The sequence below is a fragment of the Penaeus japonicus genome, unplaced genomic scaffold (genome assembly GCF_977035675.1).
Source record: "Penaeus japonicus unplaced genomic scaffold, GWHDUDI00000001_assembly GWHDUDI00000025, whole genome shotgun sequence".
NCBI classification, from domain to species: Eukaryota; Metazoa; Arthropoda; class Malacostraca; order Decapoda; family Penaeidae; genus Penaeus; species Penaeus japonicus.
The window spans coordinates 4,800,023-4,815,022 of record NW_028234427.1 but is presented as its reverse complement, the minus strand read 5'-3'; the positions used below and the strand labels follow the sequence as shown (position 1 = coordinate 4,815,022).

The following is a 15,000-nucleotide window of genomic DNA, read 5'->3' as shown; positions in this document are numbered from 1 at the left end:
TATCTACCTATCTATCTATCTATCTATCTACCTATCTATCTATCTATCTACCTATCTATCTATCTACCTATCTATCTATCTATCTACCTATCTATCTATCTATCTATCTATCTATCTATCTACCTATCTATCTATCTATCTACCTATCTATCTATCTATCTATCTATCTATCTATCTACCTATCTATCTATCTATCTACCTATCTATCTATCTACCTATCTATCTATCTACCTATCTATCTATCTATCTATCTACCTATCTATCTATCTACCTATCTATCTATCTACCTATCTATCTATCTATCTACCTATCTATCTATCTATCTATCTATCTATCTACCTATCTATCTATCTATCTACCTATCTATCTATCTATCTATCTATCTATCTATCTACCTATCTATCTATCTGTGTGGTTCAACAAGCGCACATACTTATAAAGATAAATACGTACATAGAACGACAAAGAAAAACTTCATTCTGCTGGTAACTTACTAGTTAGGGTAACTAAACCATCAAATTTCATTACAATTTAATTGTAACCTTTTGCATATCCTGTTGACAAATGGACAAGCCAATAAAAATAAGCTCCTCTAGCAGAGTTCAAAAAACAAATTCTGCCTATCTAACAGGCTACACAAAATACTCCAGTTTCACATCACTCACATGTGTAAACTCATGCCTAGCTCAATATCTTACCTGGCTCGAGTCTGGAGGGGCGGGTCGTGGCACTCCGAATGATAAGCGGCGGGACACTTGCTGCAAAAGATGAGGCCCAAACCACGCTCGCACACTCGACAAATCTTCTCCTGCTTAATTTCACCACGGACTTCAGGTTCTTCGTCTACTTGTCCAGACTGGAAGGGTTTACGTGGTTATCAATTCATCTTACCAGTTTGGCACTAATATGAATATATTTAGGTGCTTGTGTGTGTGTGTGTGTGTGTGTAAGTACATGATCAAGTGCATACGCACATGCATGCACACAGCACACACGCACACACATGAAATTAAATGAGAGGTTTCTGCTAGGAGAATAAGACAATTAAATTACATAAAGGAAAATATTTGAAAACATGAAATAAAAATGGATACAAACCCAAATTCTTTTCCTGAAAATTCTAAGTGACATACAATGACTTGAATTAAACAATCTGAACAAAACATTCTTACAAGACACACGGTACATGATTTATCCTTGCCTATGGAAACTTTAAGTAGTAAAAAAGATGAATAACTATTGCACCCTCCCCCTCTTCTAGCAGAAACCTAAGCAATATTGATATTGGCATTCCCTTTTCTTGCTCTATTGCAAATACTGAATTTCTCATCAAGCATGACTACAAACATGTATTCCACTTACTTTACTCCTCTCCCTGTTTACTCTGTTATTCTTTTTCGGCTGGCAAGCTGGACACAGCCATGGATCCGGCGGCGTCTCGCGCAATTGTGGGCGCATACAGTTCCAGTGGTAGCTACCTTCACACTGCTCACAGATGGCGAGTGGTATACTTGTGTCCTGGTGCCTACACACTTTGCATTTCTGAAATGTAAATCATAATTCATTAGGACCTTCTTTGTCTTGAAATTCTCAAGTAAAAATACATAAGAGTATGAACATGATCGAACAAGATCATGTACCAACTCCCTAACCCTTTTCAAATAAGGAGAGCACACACACACACACACACACAAACACACGGACATACACACACATATCAAATATTCCAAATATTCATATTTCATTATATAACTCAACAAACAAGTTCACCCTCATCAACTCACCTTTGTGGCTATAGATTTCTCCCACTTAATACATGAATCAAACATGCTGACAAGCAAATGTAACCGGGAAAAGGTTTGGCTGTTCATTACTGCATCTCTCCACTGTTGAACTGCAGGATTCTCTAACTCCTCATACTCTGTTGAGGGAAAAGTTCATAAGCATTTTTGACAAATCACATCAGACTACTAAAATGATAATAAACAATTCATGAAACAGAACACTTCATAATCATAATAATAAAATTCTACTCTATCTCTCACTCTCTTTTCCAAGAAACCAAAAAAACTGTTAACCCAGAAAAGCACCATACCTGTAGGTAACTCAGGATTTTCTGAAGGCATGGGTTTCTTAATTGGGGCCATGATTCCCTTCAGATACTTGAACTGTATGTGCCGCTGGACCTCTATTAAACTGTCGGACAATTCCTGTAACGTTGTTGCCTGTCAAAAGAAAAGGGATGAAAATTCTGATTATACCCAGATTACAAACACTTGAAAATACCTGAATTAAAGAGAGAATGACCAGCCTTATTAAAATAATCTAGTATAATAGGATGTAAAATCCTTAATGCAATGTACATTAGGAGAAGAAGTAAGTGACATACTGAAAAGTAATTTTCTTCATTTCACTCACTTCTTGGGCCTTTTTCTCCCACTCGTCAAAATCGGGCACAGTGCCTAGCCAGCCGTCCGTCAACTCCCGCTCAATCTGAATGATGTCCTCCCTCAGGCTCTCCATCAGCTGTTTGGCACCATCCTCGAGGTCTTCTAGGGACTCTTTTCTGTAAAGAATGCAGAACAAAACCCACGTTTGAAAGACATCAATATTCTATATCTATATCTTGACCCATTCATGCCGGGGCTTATATTTGTGTAATAGTGCTCCCCCCCAGCTAGGTTACAAGCGCGTGCAGTGACTAAGCATGATATCTAGCTCACTACTAGGATGTGCTTCTAAGAGGTGATTATAGGAAGATTTTGCATTTGCTTACATCACTTTCACAAGTAAATAAAAATGTGGCTATACAAATGGAACCCCTATAATTATATGCAAATGTAACAATGTAAAAGATATGCTTTGAGGGAGAAATCATGATGTGATAGGACATCAACCAGCAGGGACAAATTATTTGTATGATGTGATATCACGTCACCTAACCTGAATGGGTTATGGGGTAATGGTTCTGGTAAAAAAAGAAATGAAATAAGTTCTTTTAAGGTTACTATGGCAACTATTTCTAATAGCTGCAATTTACTTTGGAGAACCATAAATCTAATATGTTTATAGCATTGTTAATTGATGGTTACTTATATGTAACCAGATAACACCAGGGCAGTTTTGGTTCTGCCCGGTCTTAACCCAATTCAACGGGTGACACACCCATGTGACACGGCAAATAGTGCGCAATGACAGTGTCACACCAGTGTAACGTCCCTAAAGATCGTCTATGATGGGTATCACACGTCACATTTCTGAAAATGTACTAGTTGGTGGTGAGTGTTCTAAGGCAAGAAATAATTAAAATAAGGTGATTTTATGATTTTAAACATAATTATTTATTGACACTACATGTTTACACACGAACTGCATTTCCGCCTTTGCTGGTGCCACCATTGCAACAGTGGGTGGGAAATAAAGTAAACAAGTAAAAGCAGAGATTTTACCTGAAATTACATGAGTTTCCCATCACCGTATGTAACGTCACGTGAATCGTGTCATCATTTTTGTAAAGTTAAGTGTGACCAATGTCACAGCATGTGACGTCATGATGCTCTGTCACGTGAATCCCGTATCATCATTTCCGTGTTGTCACATGTGACCAACGTCACAGCATTTGACTTCATGAGGACATTTTGTCACATTAGTCACGTGAATCCCACGTCACCATTTACGTAAAATCAAGTGTGACCAATGTCACAGGATATAACGCCATTCCATTGACCTAATTTGCCTACTTCTTCCTTGTTGTTCGATATGACGTTGCTATTGGTCACCTGGCGGGTAATTGGGGAAAACCTTGGGTATAAAAGGAGGTCAATGACCCCCATAAATTACTCGACATGGCTCCAAAGAGACAGTGCCAAACGCTCATCCTCCACTCCTTCTGTTCGGATGATGATGAGCTCTAGCCATCATCCAGGTCATGCTGCAAACCTGCCTCCTCTGCCTCGCGAAGACTGATGTCCCCCAACTACTTCTCTGTAGGGGAGTGTAGCGGGGACGAATACGTTCCTTGCAGGGCAGAGGAGGACAGTGATAATGGTCCAACTTGGAGGACGAACTGGACTATGTCAGCCAGGCGGACACAACCCTCGACAGTGACGAGCCATTGTCTACCTTCGCCACCAAAGTGTGGCAGAGGAACGAACCTGGGACTCCTAATTTTGTTTGGCGAAAGAAGGATAACGTCCCGAAAAGGTTTGGGTTTGCTGGTTCTCCTGGGATCAAGGCTGACCTGGATGCAACCAGCATCCCCCTAGAGATCTTCCAGTGGTATTTCACGGACGATCTCCTTCAATAAATCATCTGCGAGACCAATTGGTGAGTTTGTAATTTTTTACTGTTATTGTCTCCTATATTATTACAGTTTGTGTGCATATAACCCGTTTCTCGAATTTGGAATGGTTTTACCGATGTTTGATTTTTGTCTGCTTCTAGGTATGCAGGTATCTCTCCTCCTTTCTCCCTTCACATGAGGAACTGGACTCCCATGTCCAAAAAGGAGCTGATGGTGTACTTTGGTCTGTAGGTGACCATGGGGTTCCACAAAATTCCCTGTTACCGGGATTTCTGGTCCCATCATCCAACCTTTCGTGTTGAGCTAATTCCACAGACAAAGTCCTGGGATCGATTTGACCACCTCACTACCCACCTTCATTTTGCACATCTGGAGGATGTGGAAGAGGTTCCCAAGGAGTCTGTGGAAACTCCGACCAGTTATAGATACCCTCAACACTGCCTTTGTTGAGACCTTGGCACCCGAGAAAGGCATCGCCATAGATGAGTCTTTGTGGAAGTTCCACGAGAGACTGAGGTTTGTCATCTTCAATAAAAACAAGCAGGCTAGGTTTGGTTTGAAGGTATACAAATTGTTAGCCAGTACTGGCCCGTCCAGTGGATACACTTTGTGTTTCCGGATTTACACTGGTCAGGATAAGAGCACTGTGCCGGCCTCGACGAAGGCAGCTGCGCACACAATTACTCTGCGTACTGGCCATACAAAGAAACCATTATGTGATATTACATCCCTGACAGCAAATGCTGCCACCACATGACGTGATATCACATCAACCATCGTTAATGGGTTGAAAGATTTAAAGCAGAAAATTAAGACAGATATTACTCACACAACTTCTTAACCTTTAACCAATTCTTTTCATCTTTCGATTTGCATATTTACTAAAAAGAGGGACATCCATACAAAACCTATTTACTTTTATGACAATACTTACGGTTTTGCTATAGATTCTTCTAAATGCTTTCTGTGGCTTAAAATGGATGTCTTCAGAGGAGCTTCTCGAGCACCTTTCTCAGCCAAGGCATCCAAGAGTTTGTCCACCTCTTCTATAGAACTGCAAAATCAAAATCAAAATCAAAAAGTGTAAGCAATGTCAAACTGGATACTCAAGAATTCCTTTATAAGTCTGGAACAAACATTTCAGAAGGAAACACATGACCGGACTAAAACTTGGCCGTTAAGTAAGAATTAAAATCAGCAACCATGGAGACTACTTACTCGTAATGGAACCACAAATTCTGCCCAACTGTAGGGAATGTGTCATCCTCATCATCATCCGGTGGTTTGACCAGTCTGGGCCTTCCCCGGGGACTTGCCGTACTGCTAACCTGCGCGTAATTAGGATTGTTAGCATTAAAACCAGTGGGCTTGTTCAGTCGGGGCCTTCCCCGGGGACGTCCAGCACTTCTAACGGGTGTACTAATGGGACTATTAGCACTCATCGTCAAATCACAGGGCTTGATCTTTTTGGGCCTTCCCCGGGGACGTCCTGTACCTCTAACAGGAGTTCTACTGGGACTGCTAGCACTCATCACCAAATCACAGGGCTCAATTTTGGCAGACATTCCTGGACAGCTACTCTGCTCATCCATTGGTTTGACGGGTGTTCCAGCACAGCTACTCTGCTCGTCACTTGGTGCAACAGGCATTCCTGCACAGCTACTCTGCTCATCACTTGGTGCAACAGGCGTTCCTGCACAACTACCCTGTTCAGTACTTGGTGCAACAGGTGTTCCTGCACAGCTACTCTGCTCATCATTTGGTTTGACAGGTATTCCCACACAGCTACCCTGTTCAGCATTTGGACTGTTAGCATTCAAATCAGAAGGCTTGATCTTTTTTGGCCTTCCCCGGGGACGTGCTGCACTGCCAACCTGCGCATTATTTGGACTGTTAGCAATAAAACCAGTGGGCTTGTTCATTCTGGGCCTGCCCCGGGGACGTCCTGTACTGCTAACCTGTGCATAATCAGGATTGTTAACAATTAAAACCAAACCTATGGATAACATTTATATTATCTTAGGAAACATATATTCAGACTTATAATAGTAATCAAAATAAGAATAGGAAAGGAAAAAGGAAAAAGGCAAGAGGTAAAGAGAAGATCAAGAACATCAAAATTGCACTAAGATATAATACAGCACAAAACCTAATTAACAAATCAAAGCAAATCGATAAGCTGCCTGAAAAAACACTTAAGGTGCAATAAGCCTCACAAAAAAAGTGAACGCCTCTGTGCAAATGCAGACTGCCTTCTTACCTTCTTCTGGGGTGTCGTGGCGAGTTCCTGCTTGATGGCAGAGAGAGGCTTGTCGTCCGAATCAGACTCTGACTCCTGCTTGAGGATGGCTTTGGATGGTGTTGCCTTAGCTGGGGTTTTGGGCTGCAATGAGAGGCAAATGAGCAAAGGGCAGGAGAGAAAACAATAATTTTCAATTTCCGTGTTCAGGGTTCCACACACTGGGCCCATGATCTGAATTTTATGCACTGCACCGTGTGCTGTTACCAGGCAATTACACTGATAGTACTAGATATCTGTGGTGCAATGGAGAGCACCTGCCAGATTTCAGAAAGATGATAGAGATGATGAAGAGTACACATAGAAGATATGTACAAAACACACATGAAATCTTATATATATATTTTTTTTTCTCTATATCCATTCCTAAATGTATTTATATATCTATTTATGACAAACTAAAGAATATAAGAATACAAAAATATCCTTTTACCTTTGTACAATATGTAGTATTAGGATCCACCCAGCCCTTCTCAATGAAGAGGCCAGGCATGGACTTGAAAATCCAGTATCGGTCATGGTTTCTGTCCAACCCCAGAGGCTGCAAACGGATCAGACACTCCTTCTGATTCAGCACTTTCTCGTACTCTACGACAACCATCCCTCGTTTCCTTTCCTCCTCTTCCTTCATCAATCTGGGATGATGATGAAGATAATGATAATAATAATAATAGTGGCAACAAAATCAAAACAAAAAGAGAAATAGCAATAATTTCAAAAGCAATCATGATCCACAATGAAAAGAATAATCTAAATGACACACCAGACGAAGACTTACTGTTCGCGCTCCTGCTGCTTCAAAAGCTCCTTTTCCTTTCTGGATTCCTCGGCAGTCATTCGCCTGTTCTTGACTCTTGATAGGATGTCTGGTCCCTCTTCCATTTCCTCCTCTTTCTTCCCGTAAAAGGAGTCAAGTGTGACAGCTAGAGGAAGAAAAACTAAGTATGTTACAAATGAAAAGCAGAAACTAAATCCTGTCCTACCTATAACAAAACAACAAAAGAGCGAGTGAGTAAGAGAGAGAGAGAGAGAGAGAGAGAGAGAGAGAGAGAGAGAGAGAGAGAGAGAGAGAGAGAGAGAGAGAGAGAGAGAGAGAGAGAGAGAGAGAGAGAGAGAGAGAGAGAGAGAGAGAAGAGAGAGAGAGAGAGAGAGAGAGAGAGAGAGAGAAGAGAGAGAGAGAGAGAGAGAGAGAGAGAGAGAGAGAGAGAGAGAGAGAGAGAGAGAGAGAGAGAGAGAGAGAGAGAAAGAGAGAGAGAGTAATAAAGACCTTTTTAACAACTTACCCTTCTTTTTGGGGCTATAGCCTTTCGGACGGCCTGGGGACTTTTTGGTAATGCTTGACTTGTCAATCTTCTTCTGTATACGTTCCTCCTTTTTCTGTTTCTTCTTCTCCATCTCCTCTTTGAGTGTCTGTTTCTTAATCTGCGCACGCTCCTTGTAGAGAGAGTACACTTTCTCTTCCACTTCCTCCACGTGTTCCTATTCAAGAGAGTGAAATGGACTGATTCTTATACGAGTAATGTGTACATTCAGAAGACTGCAAGACTTGTGACAAAATGCACCATAGTCTAACATGGTATTTTTTTGTGTTTATTTGCTAGAAGTCTAGGAGTTACAATACCCTACCAATGTTACATAGAGAAGGGATAAACATGTTCATAGTATACATTACTGCTATCAAACAAGCATGGTACTCACAATTGCTGCATATGAAGCCATTGCATGGTGGCACAAGGCTTTCAAAACCATTATAATGTCTTCTGTTTGGAGTTCATACAGCTCGCTTGATTCTAATTTCTCTAGCAAGCCATCAGACTGAAATTCAAATAGACAACATACATTTCTTAAACTAAGAAAAAAAAGAAAGAAAAAAGAAGAGGCTATACAGGAGAATCATGATCACGGGCATAATTGTGAAAGACATTTGGTAAATATTCACAAATTCTATAATCTATTTGTACATACAACACTTTTAATGTGATCCTAAATGTGCAATAGCCTCCAACCCTACATTTTCACTAGACAGAAGATATCAAATGCAAACTTACAAGTTCATTCTGTTCCTCTCCCATGTCATCATCGGAGTGTTGACTGACTGAATCTGAAGTCTCCTTTTTGCGGAGGCAGAGACGTGCCAGTTCAATGGCTGTTTGGTAGTGAATGGTCAAGTCTTTGATCTTTACACCTAGTTCCTGAAAATAAAGCATGCCTCATGACTATTAAACTATTAAAATAGTTTTGGCTTTGCTGTCAATTCAATAGGATGCCTTGATAAATGTATCTACAACAATACTACAATTGTACATTAGTCTCATCCACATTAACTAGGCCATACCTTTCTTTCGCCGAATCTCTCGTCGTCGAGAATTACATGTAACAAAAGGCTAATCACTTCAGCAATAATCTTGTAGCCCTTTGTTCCGGAAGAGAGTGCTTGTAAGAGTTTGCTACACGTAATACTTATCTTCTTGTCAGGTACTAGTATCTCCCTGTAGCAGTCAATAAACTCAACAATCATGGCGACATCACCAAAGAGTGAGTTAGGAATTTCCTGTGTGGGAAGAGAAGAGAGAAACAATATGAAAAAAATTATCTAAAACAACCATAATATTGAAATGCTTGACATCAGTTGCAACATGCAATTCCCGTTCTTGCTCCCAAAGGATAATTCAACAATCTTAGGCTCGGACACTGACCTCAGGGGTGGAGACAATCTTTGGTTGGGGAAGTGGTTTGGTGTCCCTTAGAATCTTGTCCTCAATCTTGCGTTTCAACTCGCGCTTCGTCTGGATACGCTTCTCTGCCACTTCTCTGGCCTGTGGGAGGGATTTGGTTCAACTCGAGGGATAAAATGTCACGGATGCACTAAAGTGTTATACAGTTTTACTTGAAATGAATTTGTTTATTTCAGCTAATACTGATATCAAGCTTGTTGATATACAAAAGCCAACTAAACTAAATATTTAAAACTAAAGAAAGTTTCATGTAAGTGTGATTTAAAGGCTGTCAAAACTTTATTGTTGGGCTCAGATATAAAGTGTCTACATGGATTTATTCATTCATATTCAGGATCTTTTATGCACCATCCTTCATAAAATCTTCTAATAAAAAATATGCATCAATAATAATAATAGATCATTAAAAATAGTGATCACAAATATAAATTACATTACCTTTTGCTTTAGATATTCCTCTCTCTCTTCTGGAGCCATTTTGGTTAAAATACGCTTTTCTAGGATGCGCTCATGTCTCTTCAGTAGATCATTCCTTATTCCTTCATCAGGGATCACCTATAACACAAACAATAACGATCATGTTTTTCAAGGAAATACCAGTAATCTTACTGGGTAATCAGTATACAACTAGATCAGACATACAAAACCAATAGTAACAAAAAAGAAATTCCATTTGTGGTGTAATACCTCTACTTGCTTGATGGAAAGTTTCTTCAGAACCTGATCCATGGTGTAGACCAGTTTGCGACCTCCTCCTTGTACCCCTTTATAGTGCTTGTAGTCGTTCACCATTTTCTTCATTAGAGGTAAACGCATGACAGATTCTGCTGTTATTTCCTGAAGGAGATGGAAAATTGAACATGTTAATAAGTCAGCGTTGAATATCTGTCACATACAAGAGAAAATGGAAGACTAAAAAGTAGAGGGGTTTTTACATTATTATATATTCAATATGATACAATCATGGTATGCCTCAGGTTTCAATGTATGCACACTCACTCTCTTTTGTGGTGACCTCTTTGGAGTTGCTTTGGAACCCGGGGATTTGACGCCCGCTTTCTTTGGTGTCTTCAAATCAAAGAGAGTTGCTTGCTTCATTTTCTTAGAATTTTCTTTGCTTTCTGCTGGTACTTCCCTTTTCTCACTCTTGACCAGGGGCATGATGCCTGGGGGTGTCTTTTGTTCTGGGGGCGTGCTGGATTTCGGAGATTCTGAGTTCCCGTTCTTCATCTTTGGCGAACGACTTGCCAGCACCGCAAGGGACACGTCATCGTCACTGTCACTTGATTCAAGTTTCACAGGGGCTTGCAACTTGTTGGGACTTTTCACTGGGCTTTCTGCTTTGGGTGATACCTTTGGCGACACCTTGGGAGTCCGCTTAGACCCTGGCTTTGGGCCGGGTTTGCGTTTGGGTGCATCGGGGTCACGCTTCGCTTTTTTAGTCGGTTCTTTCTCTGTTTTGGGCTTTGTCTTTTTCACTGTTTCCTCTGTTTTTTCTGATTTTGGCTTTTTCACCTTCTCTTCACCCTGGCCCTCCAGCTTCCTCTTCTTGCTGACGGGACCCATTCTTTGCTGGGTGAATATGGAGGCTAACTTACCCTGGATGTTGTACTGTTTCACAAGTTCGTCAGTCACATTCCACGGGGTGTAGGAGCTGGATCGCTGTCTGATGGCATTGGCTCTTATAAACAGACGGAAATGCTCCTTGGGAGGAATTTTGTACGTTCGCCTGTTGGAAAGAGAAGCAATTTTATGAGAAATTAATTTTTGTTACAAAATGCAGACTGGAAAAAAAAAAAAAAAAAAAAAAAAAAAAAAAAAAAAAAAAAAAAAAAAAAAAAAAAAAAAAAAAAAAAAAAAAAAAAAAAAAAAAAAAAAAAAAAAAAAATACAGAATACAGTTACGCTACCTCTATATTTAATATCAATTTTATCTAGCTTTACCTTCTCCTTATGTGACACTGACATACTTCATCATAATAACTACTTCATACATAGCCGTGGATATATTTGTGAATATTAATTACTCTATCAAAGATGACGTCCAGTCCCATTTTCAGTTTGCCTTTTTTTCCTTGAATATTTCATATCAATGATTCAATTTTGTGCCCTAAGTGGTTTTGACAGCAATCACTTACAAAGCATGCCTATCAATGGAACAAAATTGAATTCCAGAAAAATGTGGGAACCCTTACTTTGGTGTCTCGAGGTTAGAGTATACATGCACAATATTTGAAGCTACTTTCCCATCTGAATCTTGGAGTATTAAATGGTACTTAGAAACAAGAAACTTCAGAATTTACAAAAGCAATATTCAGGATAAGTAGAACTATGATGACTTGTTGCCTGGCACAGGTAAAAACAAAAATGACTCATTTTTTGGGGTCATACTATGCTTAAGTACCAAGAATGCCCATAAAATTGGGAAAATTCCCTAAAAGTAGAAACAGTCTGGGCAATAAAGTAAGTGCATATTTCAATGTCATAAATTCCTCCCACACATTTTCCAAATATCAAGTTGGTTGTGAAGTCGGGCAATTTAGAGATGAATGCTGTCAAAATGTCATATCAGATGGAATTCCTTTGTTGATCAAATTATTATTAAAAGTAAGATCTGTCAAATATATAGCCCTGGTCTCTCAGCTCTAGCCACTATGTATAATATATTGCAACTCACACATGGTCAACATAATTTTTTGTGTACAGGTAGTTGTTGACTTACGACTGCGTTTGGTTATGACTGACTTGTCATAATGGAAGTAGTTGTAAATTTCCACAAGTATATTATGCTGTGTAATGATATTGTAATCATAAAGTCATATTTTATCAAGATTTTCTCAGTTCATTATTTCATTTTTTCTTTAGACATTGATTTTATCTTTCTTTAAATTATTAGACCTTTAAGAATTTAAGTCAAACACTATACACTAAAGTACAGATTGGGAGTAATGCCAGCTGACCAGATGGTCGTAAAGTCGATCAGTCGCAAGTCCCATACGTCGTAAGTTGACGACTACCTGTATAGAAAATCTTATATATTATCTTCATTGTTTAACGTATCAAATTATCAAAAAGAGGTCTTACTGAAGATTTTTTGCAGGAACATCTACAACATTTCTGTCTTCGCCGATGACAGAGACATCGTAGAGCAGTGGTAACAGCTTCTTCTTTCCTGCTGCATCCTCCTTCCCCTTTCCGCTACTTGGACTGGTCTCCTCGCTCTCTGTCACCCCGTTTCCTGTGCCGTTGACAACCAAATTTTCATTTTCTGGGGGTGTGCACCCGTTTGCAACTTTGGGGGTGGTAGATGTGGGGGTCTGGAGGGCTTCCTTTGTTGCATGTTCGTCTTCTGTGGCACCATTCTCTGTTTTAATTTGTACAGGAGCTTCCTTTGACCCCACCACACGCACTTGTACTCTAAGAAAACAGAAATGTATGTTTCTTTAATACATCAAACAATCACTTATACAAACACATATTCATGCACAAGTATATAATTATGATATGCTTTTTTCACCAAAACAAACATTAGAAATACTTACGGCTGAGGACCTAACAGGGTTAGCTCCTCTCCCAGGTGGAAACGTGAGTAACAAAGGCTGGAAGTTGCCTCTACTAGCTGGTCAAGAGGCAAAGTACCTGAAGTAAATGAAAGTATGATGACTTTGTCATTGAAAATCTTAGAGTATGCTCACATACTAATTTTATTAGATTTCTAAAATTGGAGTAATTAAGGAACACAAACATGTGAAAAAAACAAATACAGAAGACACACACACACAAAAAAAAAGAATCAACACAAAAAAATAATAGAAGAAAAACAATGAAAGTCTTTAACGACGATATCAAAACAAAAATAAAATTTCACCCTTTGCTGGACAGAAATACAAGAACATCCTCCCTACCTCACTACAACAAAGACCAAAGATACTTACTATGATGTATCATCTGTAGAAGGGGTTTCACGAGGGGTGACGGGAAAGACGCATTGAGGAGCACTCGCACTTTGGCCTCGCTGGTCCATGCCTCTTGGTGTGTGAGCCCAGACTTGCCTGTGCACTGGCAAGTCCAGATGCTCTGACTATATAGGGCCAGTCTGTCCTCATAGTCACTGCAGAGAAAGTAATATATTTTATCAACATTCAGGACACTGTATTATGTTATACAATTTTGCAGGTGATTAATCTATCTGAAGTTCAATATGTATTATAGTTTTCAATCAGGCTGACAATAAATTATATATAATTGAAAATCTTGTAAATACTCTTAACCTGCTTAAAAAAATGACAGTGGATTGCAGGAAAAATGGGAAAAATGCAAGTGCTATCCTAAAATTAGATCTAAGAATAGGTATTCTGAATCATAAGGCAGCACTAAACACTACTTAGGTTTCAAAACATTTTTTTTGCTTTGAATTCCTACCTCAACACAAAAAGTTGTCCCTTTGTGCAATTTCTTAAACACAAAATTGACCTTTTATATTACTGTAACACATGAAAACATATGGAAAATAATATCAAAATAACAACCTTGATTTATAATCACATATACATAGCAGAGGGAAACATGACATACAAAATGAAAAAAAAATAAAAAAAAAATAAAAAAAATATAAACTACATAAACACATTCAGTTATCATAATATTGATATACATACAGAAAAATAAAGGACTTGTAGTTTTATAAAATGCTAATCAAATCATCCAAAAATAAACAAAGGAGCCCTCTACAAGAGAAGCTGAAATGGCACAAACTGGTAACCCATGAATGAGTTACCAAACAACATGACAATTAATTTTTTGCACCTGTGGGTCAATGTCCTTGAAAATCCTGGAGAGTTTTGAATACTAGTTCTACTGACTCTTAATACTCTCTACAGAACAATGTTTTGATACTATTGCCTATGACATATAATATGTATAATTCTATATATATATGTATGTATGTAAATAAATAAATAAATAAATAAATATTCTATAACTTTTTATCATCATTTCCTTATAACATCTTTTTATAAAGTAAGTGTTCATAATATTCTGACTTTGAAAATCAGCTACTTTGTTCCATTTCAATTTTGATTCCTAATAGTTTGATCTCATTATCATACTAAATGCTAGTACCAGAACTACTCAAATATATTACTCCATGCCTGTGACTACCTCCACGTTTTCTTTTTATTCGAACAAACCATGTTCTAGCATTTACACTATTGTATGGATGAAACAAGAAGTATATACTAACTCCCAATTTGTTATATAATTTTTGGCTTTTGCTCCCTCCTCCTGTCACTACTCTTAAGAATTCCTTTCTAATGCTCTCAGTATGTCATGATGAGGAGGCATACTAGCTTTGTATAATTTAAGCAATTTTCCCAAATACCTATGCCAGAAAATAAAGGACTTTTAATGTTTTGGAATGTAGTTCAAAGCCATTCCTCACCTGATAAATAATGCAGAAAATCTATGACATTCAATTTTGGTAATTTCCTTAGTGTGAACATGCAATGAAGATTATGGCTGTTGGAGATCCTATAAAAAGATCATGTTAAAAAAATATATAAATAAAGAACAGATATATTTTGATGAAACTCTGAATGCAATCCGTCATCTGCAAATGCAGATATTGTAACAAAGGCTAATGAAAACATAGCATCATTAAATTGA

At 38.6% G+C, this 15,000-nt stretch overlaps 1 protein-coding gene across 4 annotated transcripts in view; it reads right to left on the bottom strand.

Annotated features, from left to right (window-relative positions):
• LOC122249677 (tyrosine-protein kinase BAZ1B) overlaps positions 1–15,000 on the bottom strand; it is a 34,030-nt gene that overhangs the window by 12,341 nt on the left and 6,689 nt on the right. For 2 of the 4 annotated variants that reach the window (XM_043010742.2, XM_086551284.1), the window contains exons 2-22: positions 13,272–13,447; positions 12,879–12,975; positions 12,421–12,753; positions 10,337–11,066; positions 10,025–10,174; positions 9,776–9,892; positions 9,299–9,418; positions 8,938–9,153; positions 8,651–8,794; positions 8,301–8,417; positions 7,886–8,081; positions 7,381–7,525; positions 7,036–7,237; positions 6,564–6,686; positions 5,522–6,261; positions 5,238–5,357; positions 2,419–2,566; positions 2,096–2,225; positions 1,785–1,921; positions 1,363–1,542; positions 699–856 (exon numbers count right to left, since the gene is read on the bottom strand). In XM_043010742.2, coding sequence (XP_042866676.2) covers positions 699–856; positions 1,363–1,542; positions 1,785–1,921; positions 2,096–2,225; positions 2,419–2,566; positions 5,238–5,357; positions 5,522–6,261; positions 6,564–6,686; positions 7,036–7,237; positions 7,381–7,525; positions 7,886–8,081; positions 8,301–8,417; positions 8,651–8,794; positions 8,938–9,153; positions 9,299–9,418; positions 9,776–9,892; positions 10,025–10,174; positions 10,337–11,066; positions 12,421–12,753; positions 12,879–12,975; positions 13,272–13,447 — 4,479 coding nt within the window. The remainder of the gene's footprint in view (positions 1–698; positions 857–1,362; positions 1,543–1,784; positions 1,922–2,095; positions 2,226–2,418; positions 2,567–5,237; positions 5,358–5,521; positions 6,262–6,563; positions 6,687–7,035; positions 7,238–7,380; positions 7,526–7,885; positions 8,082–8,300; positions 8,418–8,650; positions 8,795–8,937; positions 9,154–9,298; positions 9,419–9,775; positions 9,893–10,024; positions 10,175–10,336; positions 11,067–12,420; positions 12,754–12,878; positions 12,976–13,271; positions 13,448–15,000) is intronic. The other 2 variants (XM_086551285.1, XM_086551286.1) reach the window with 1 other exon arrangement.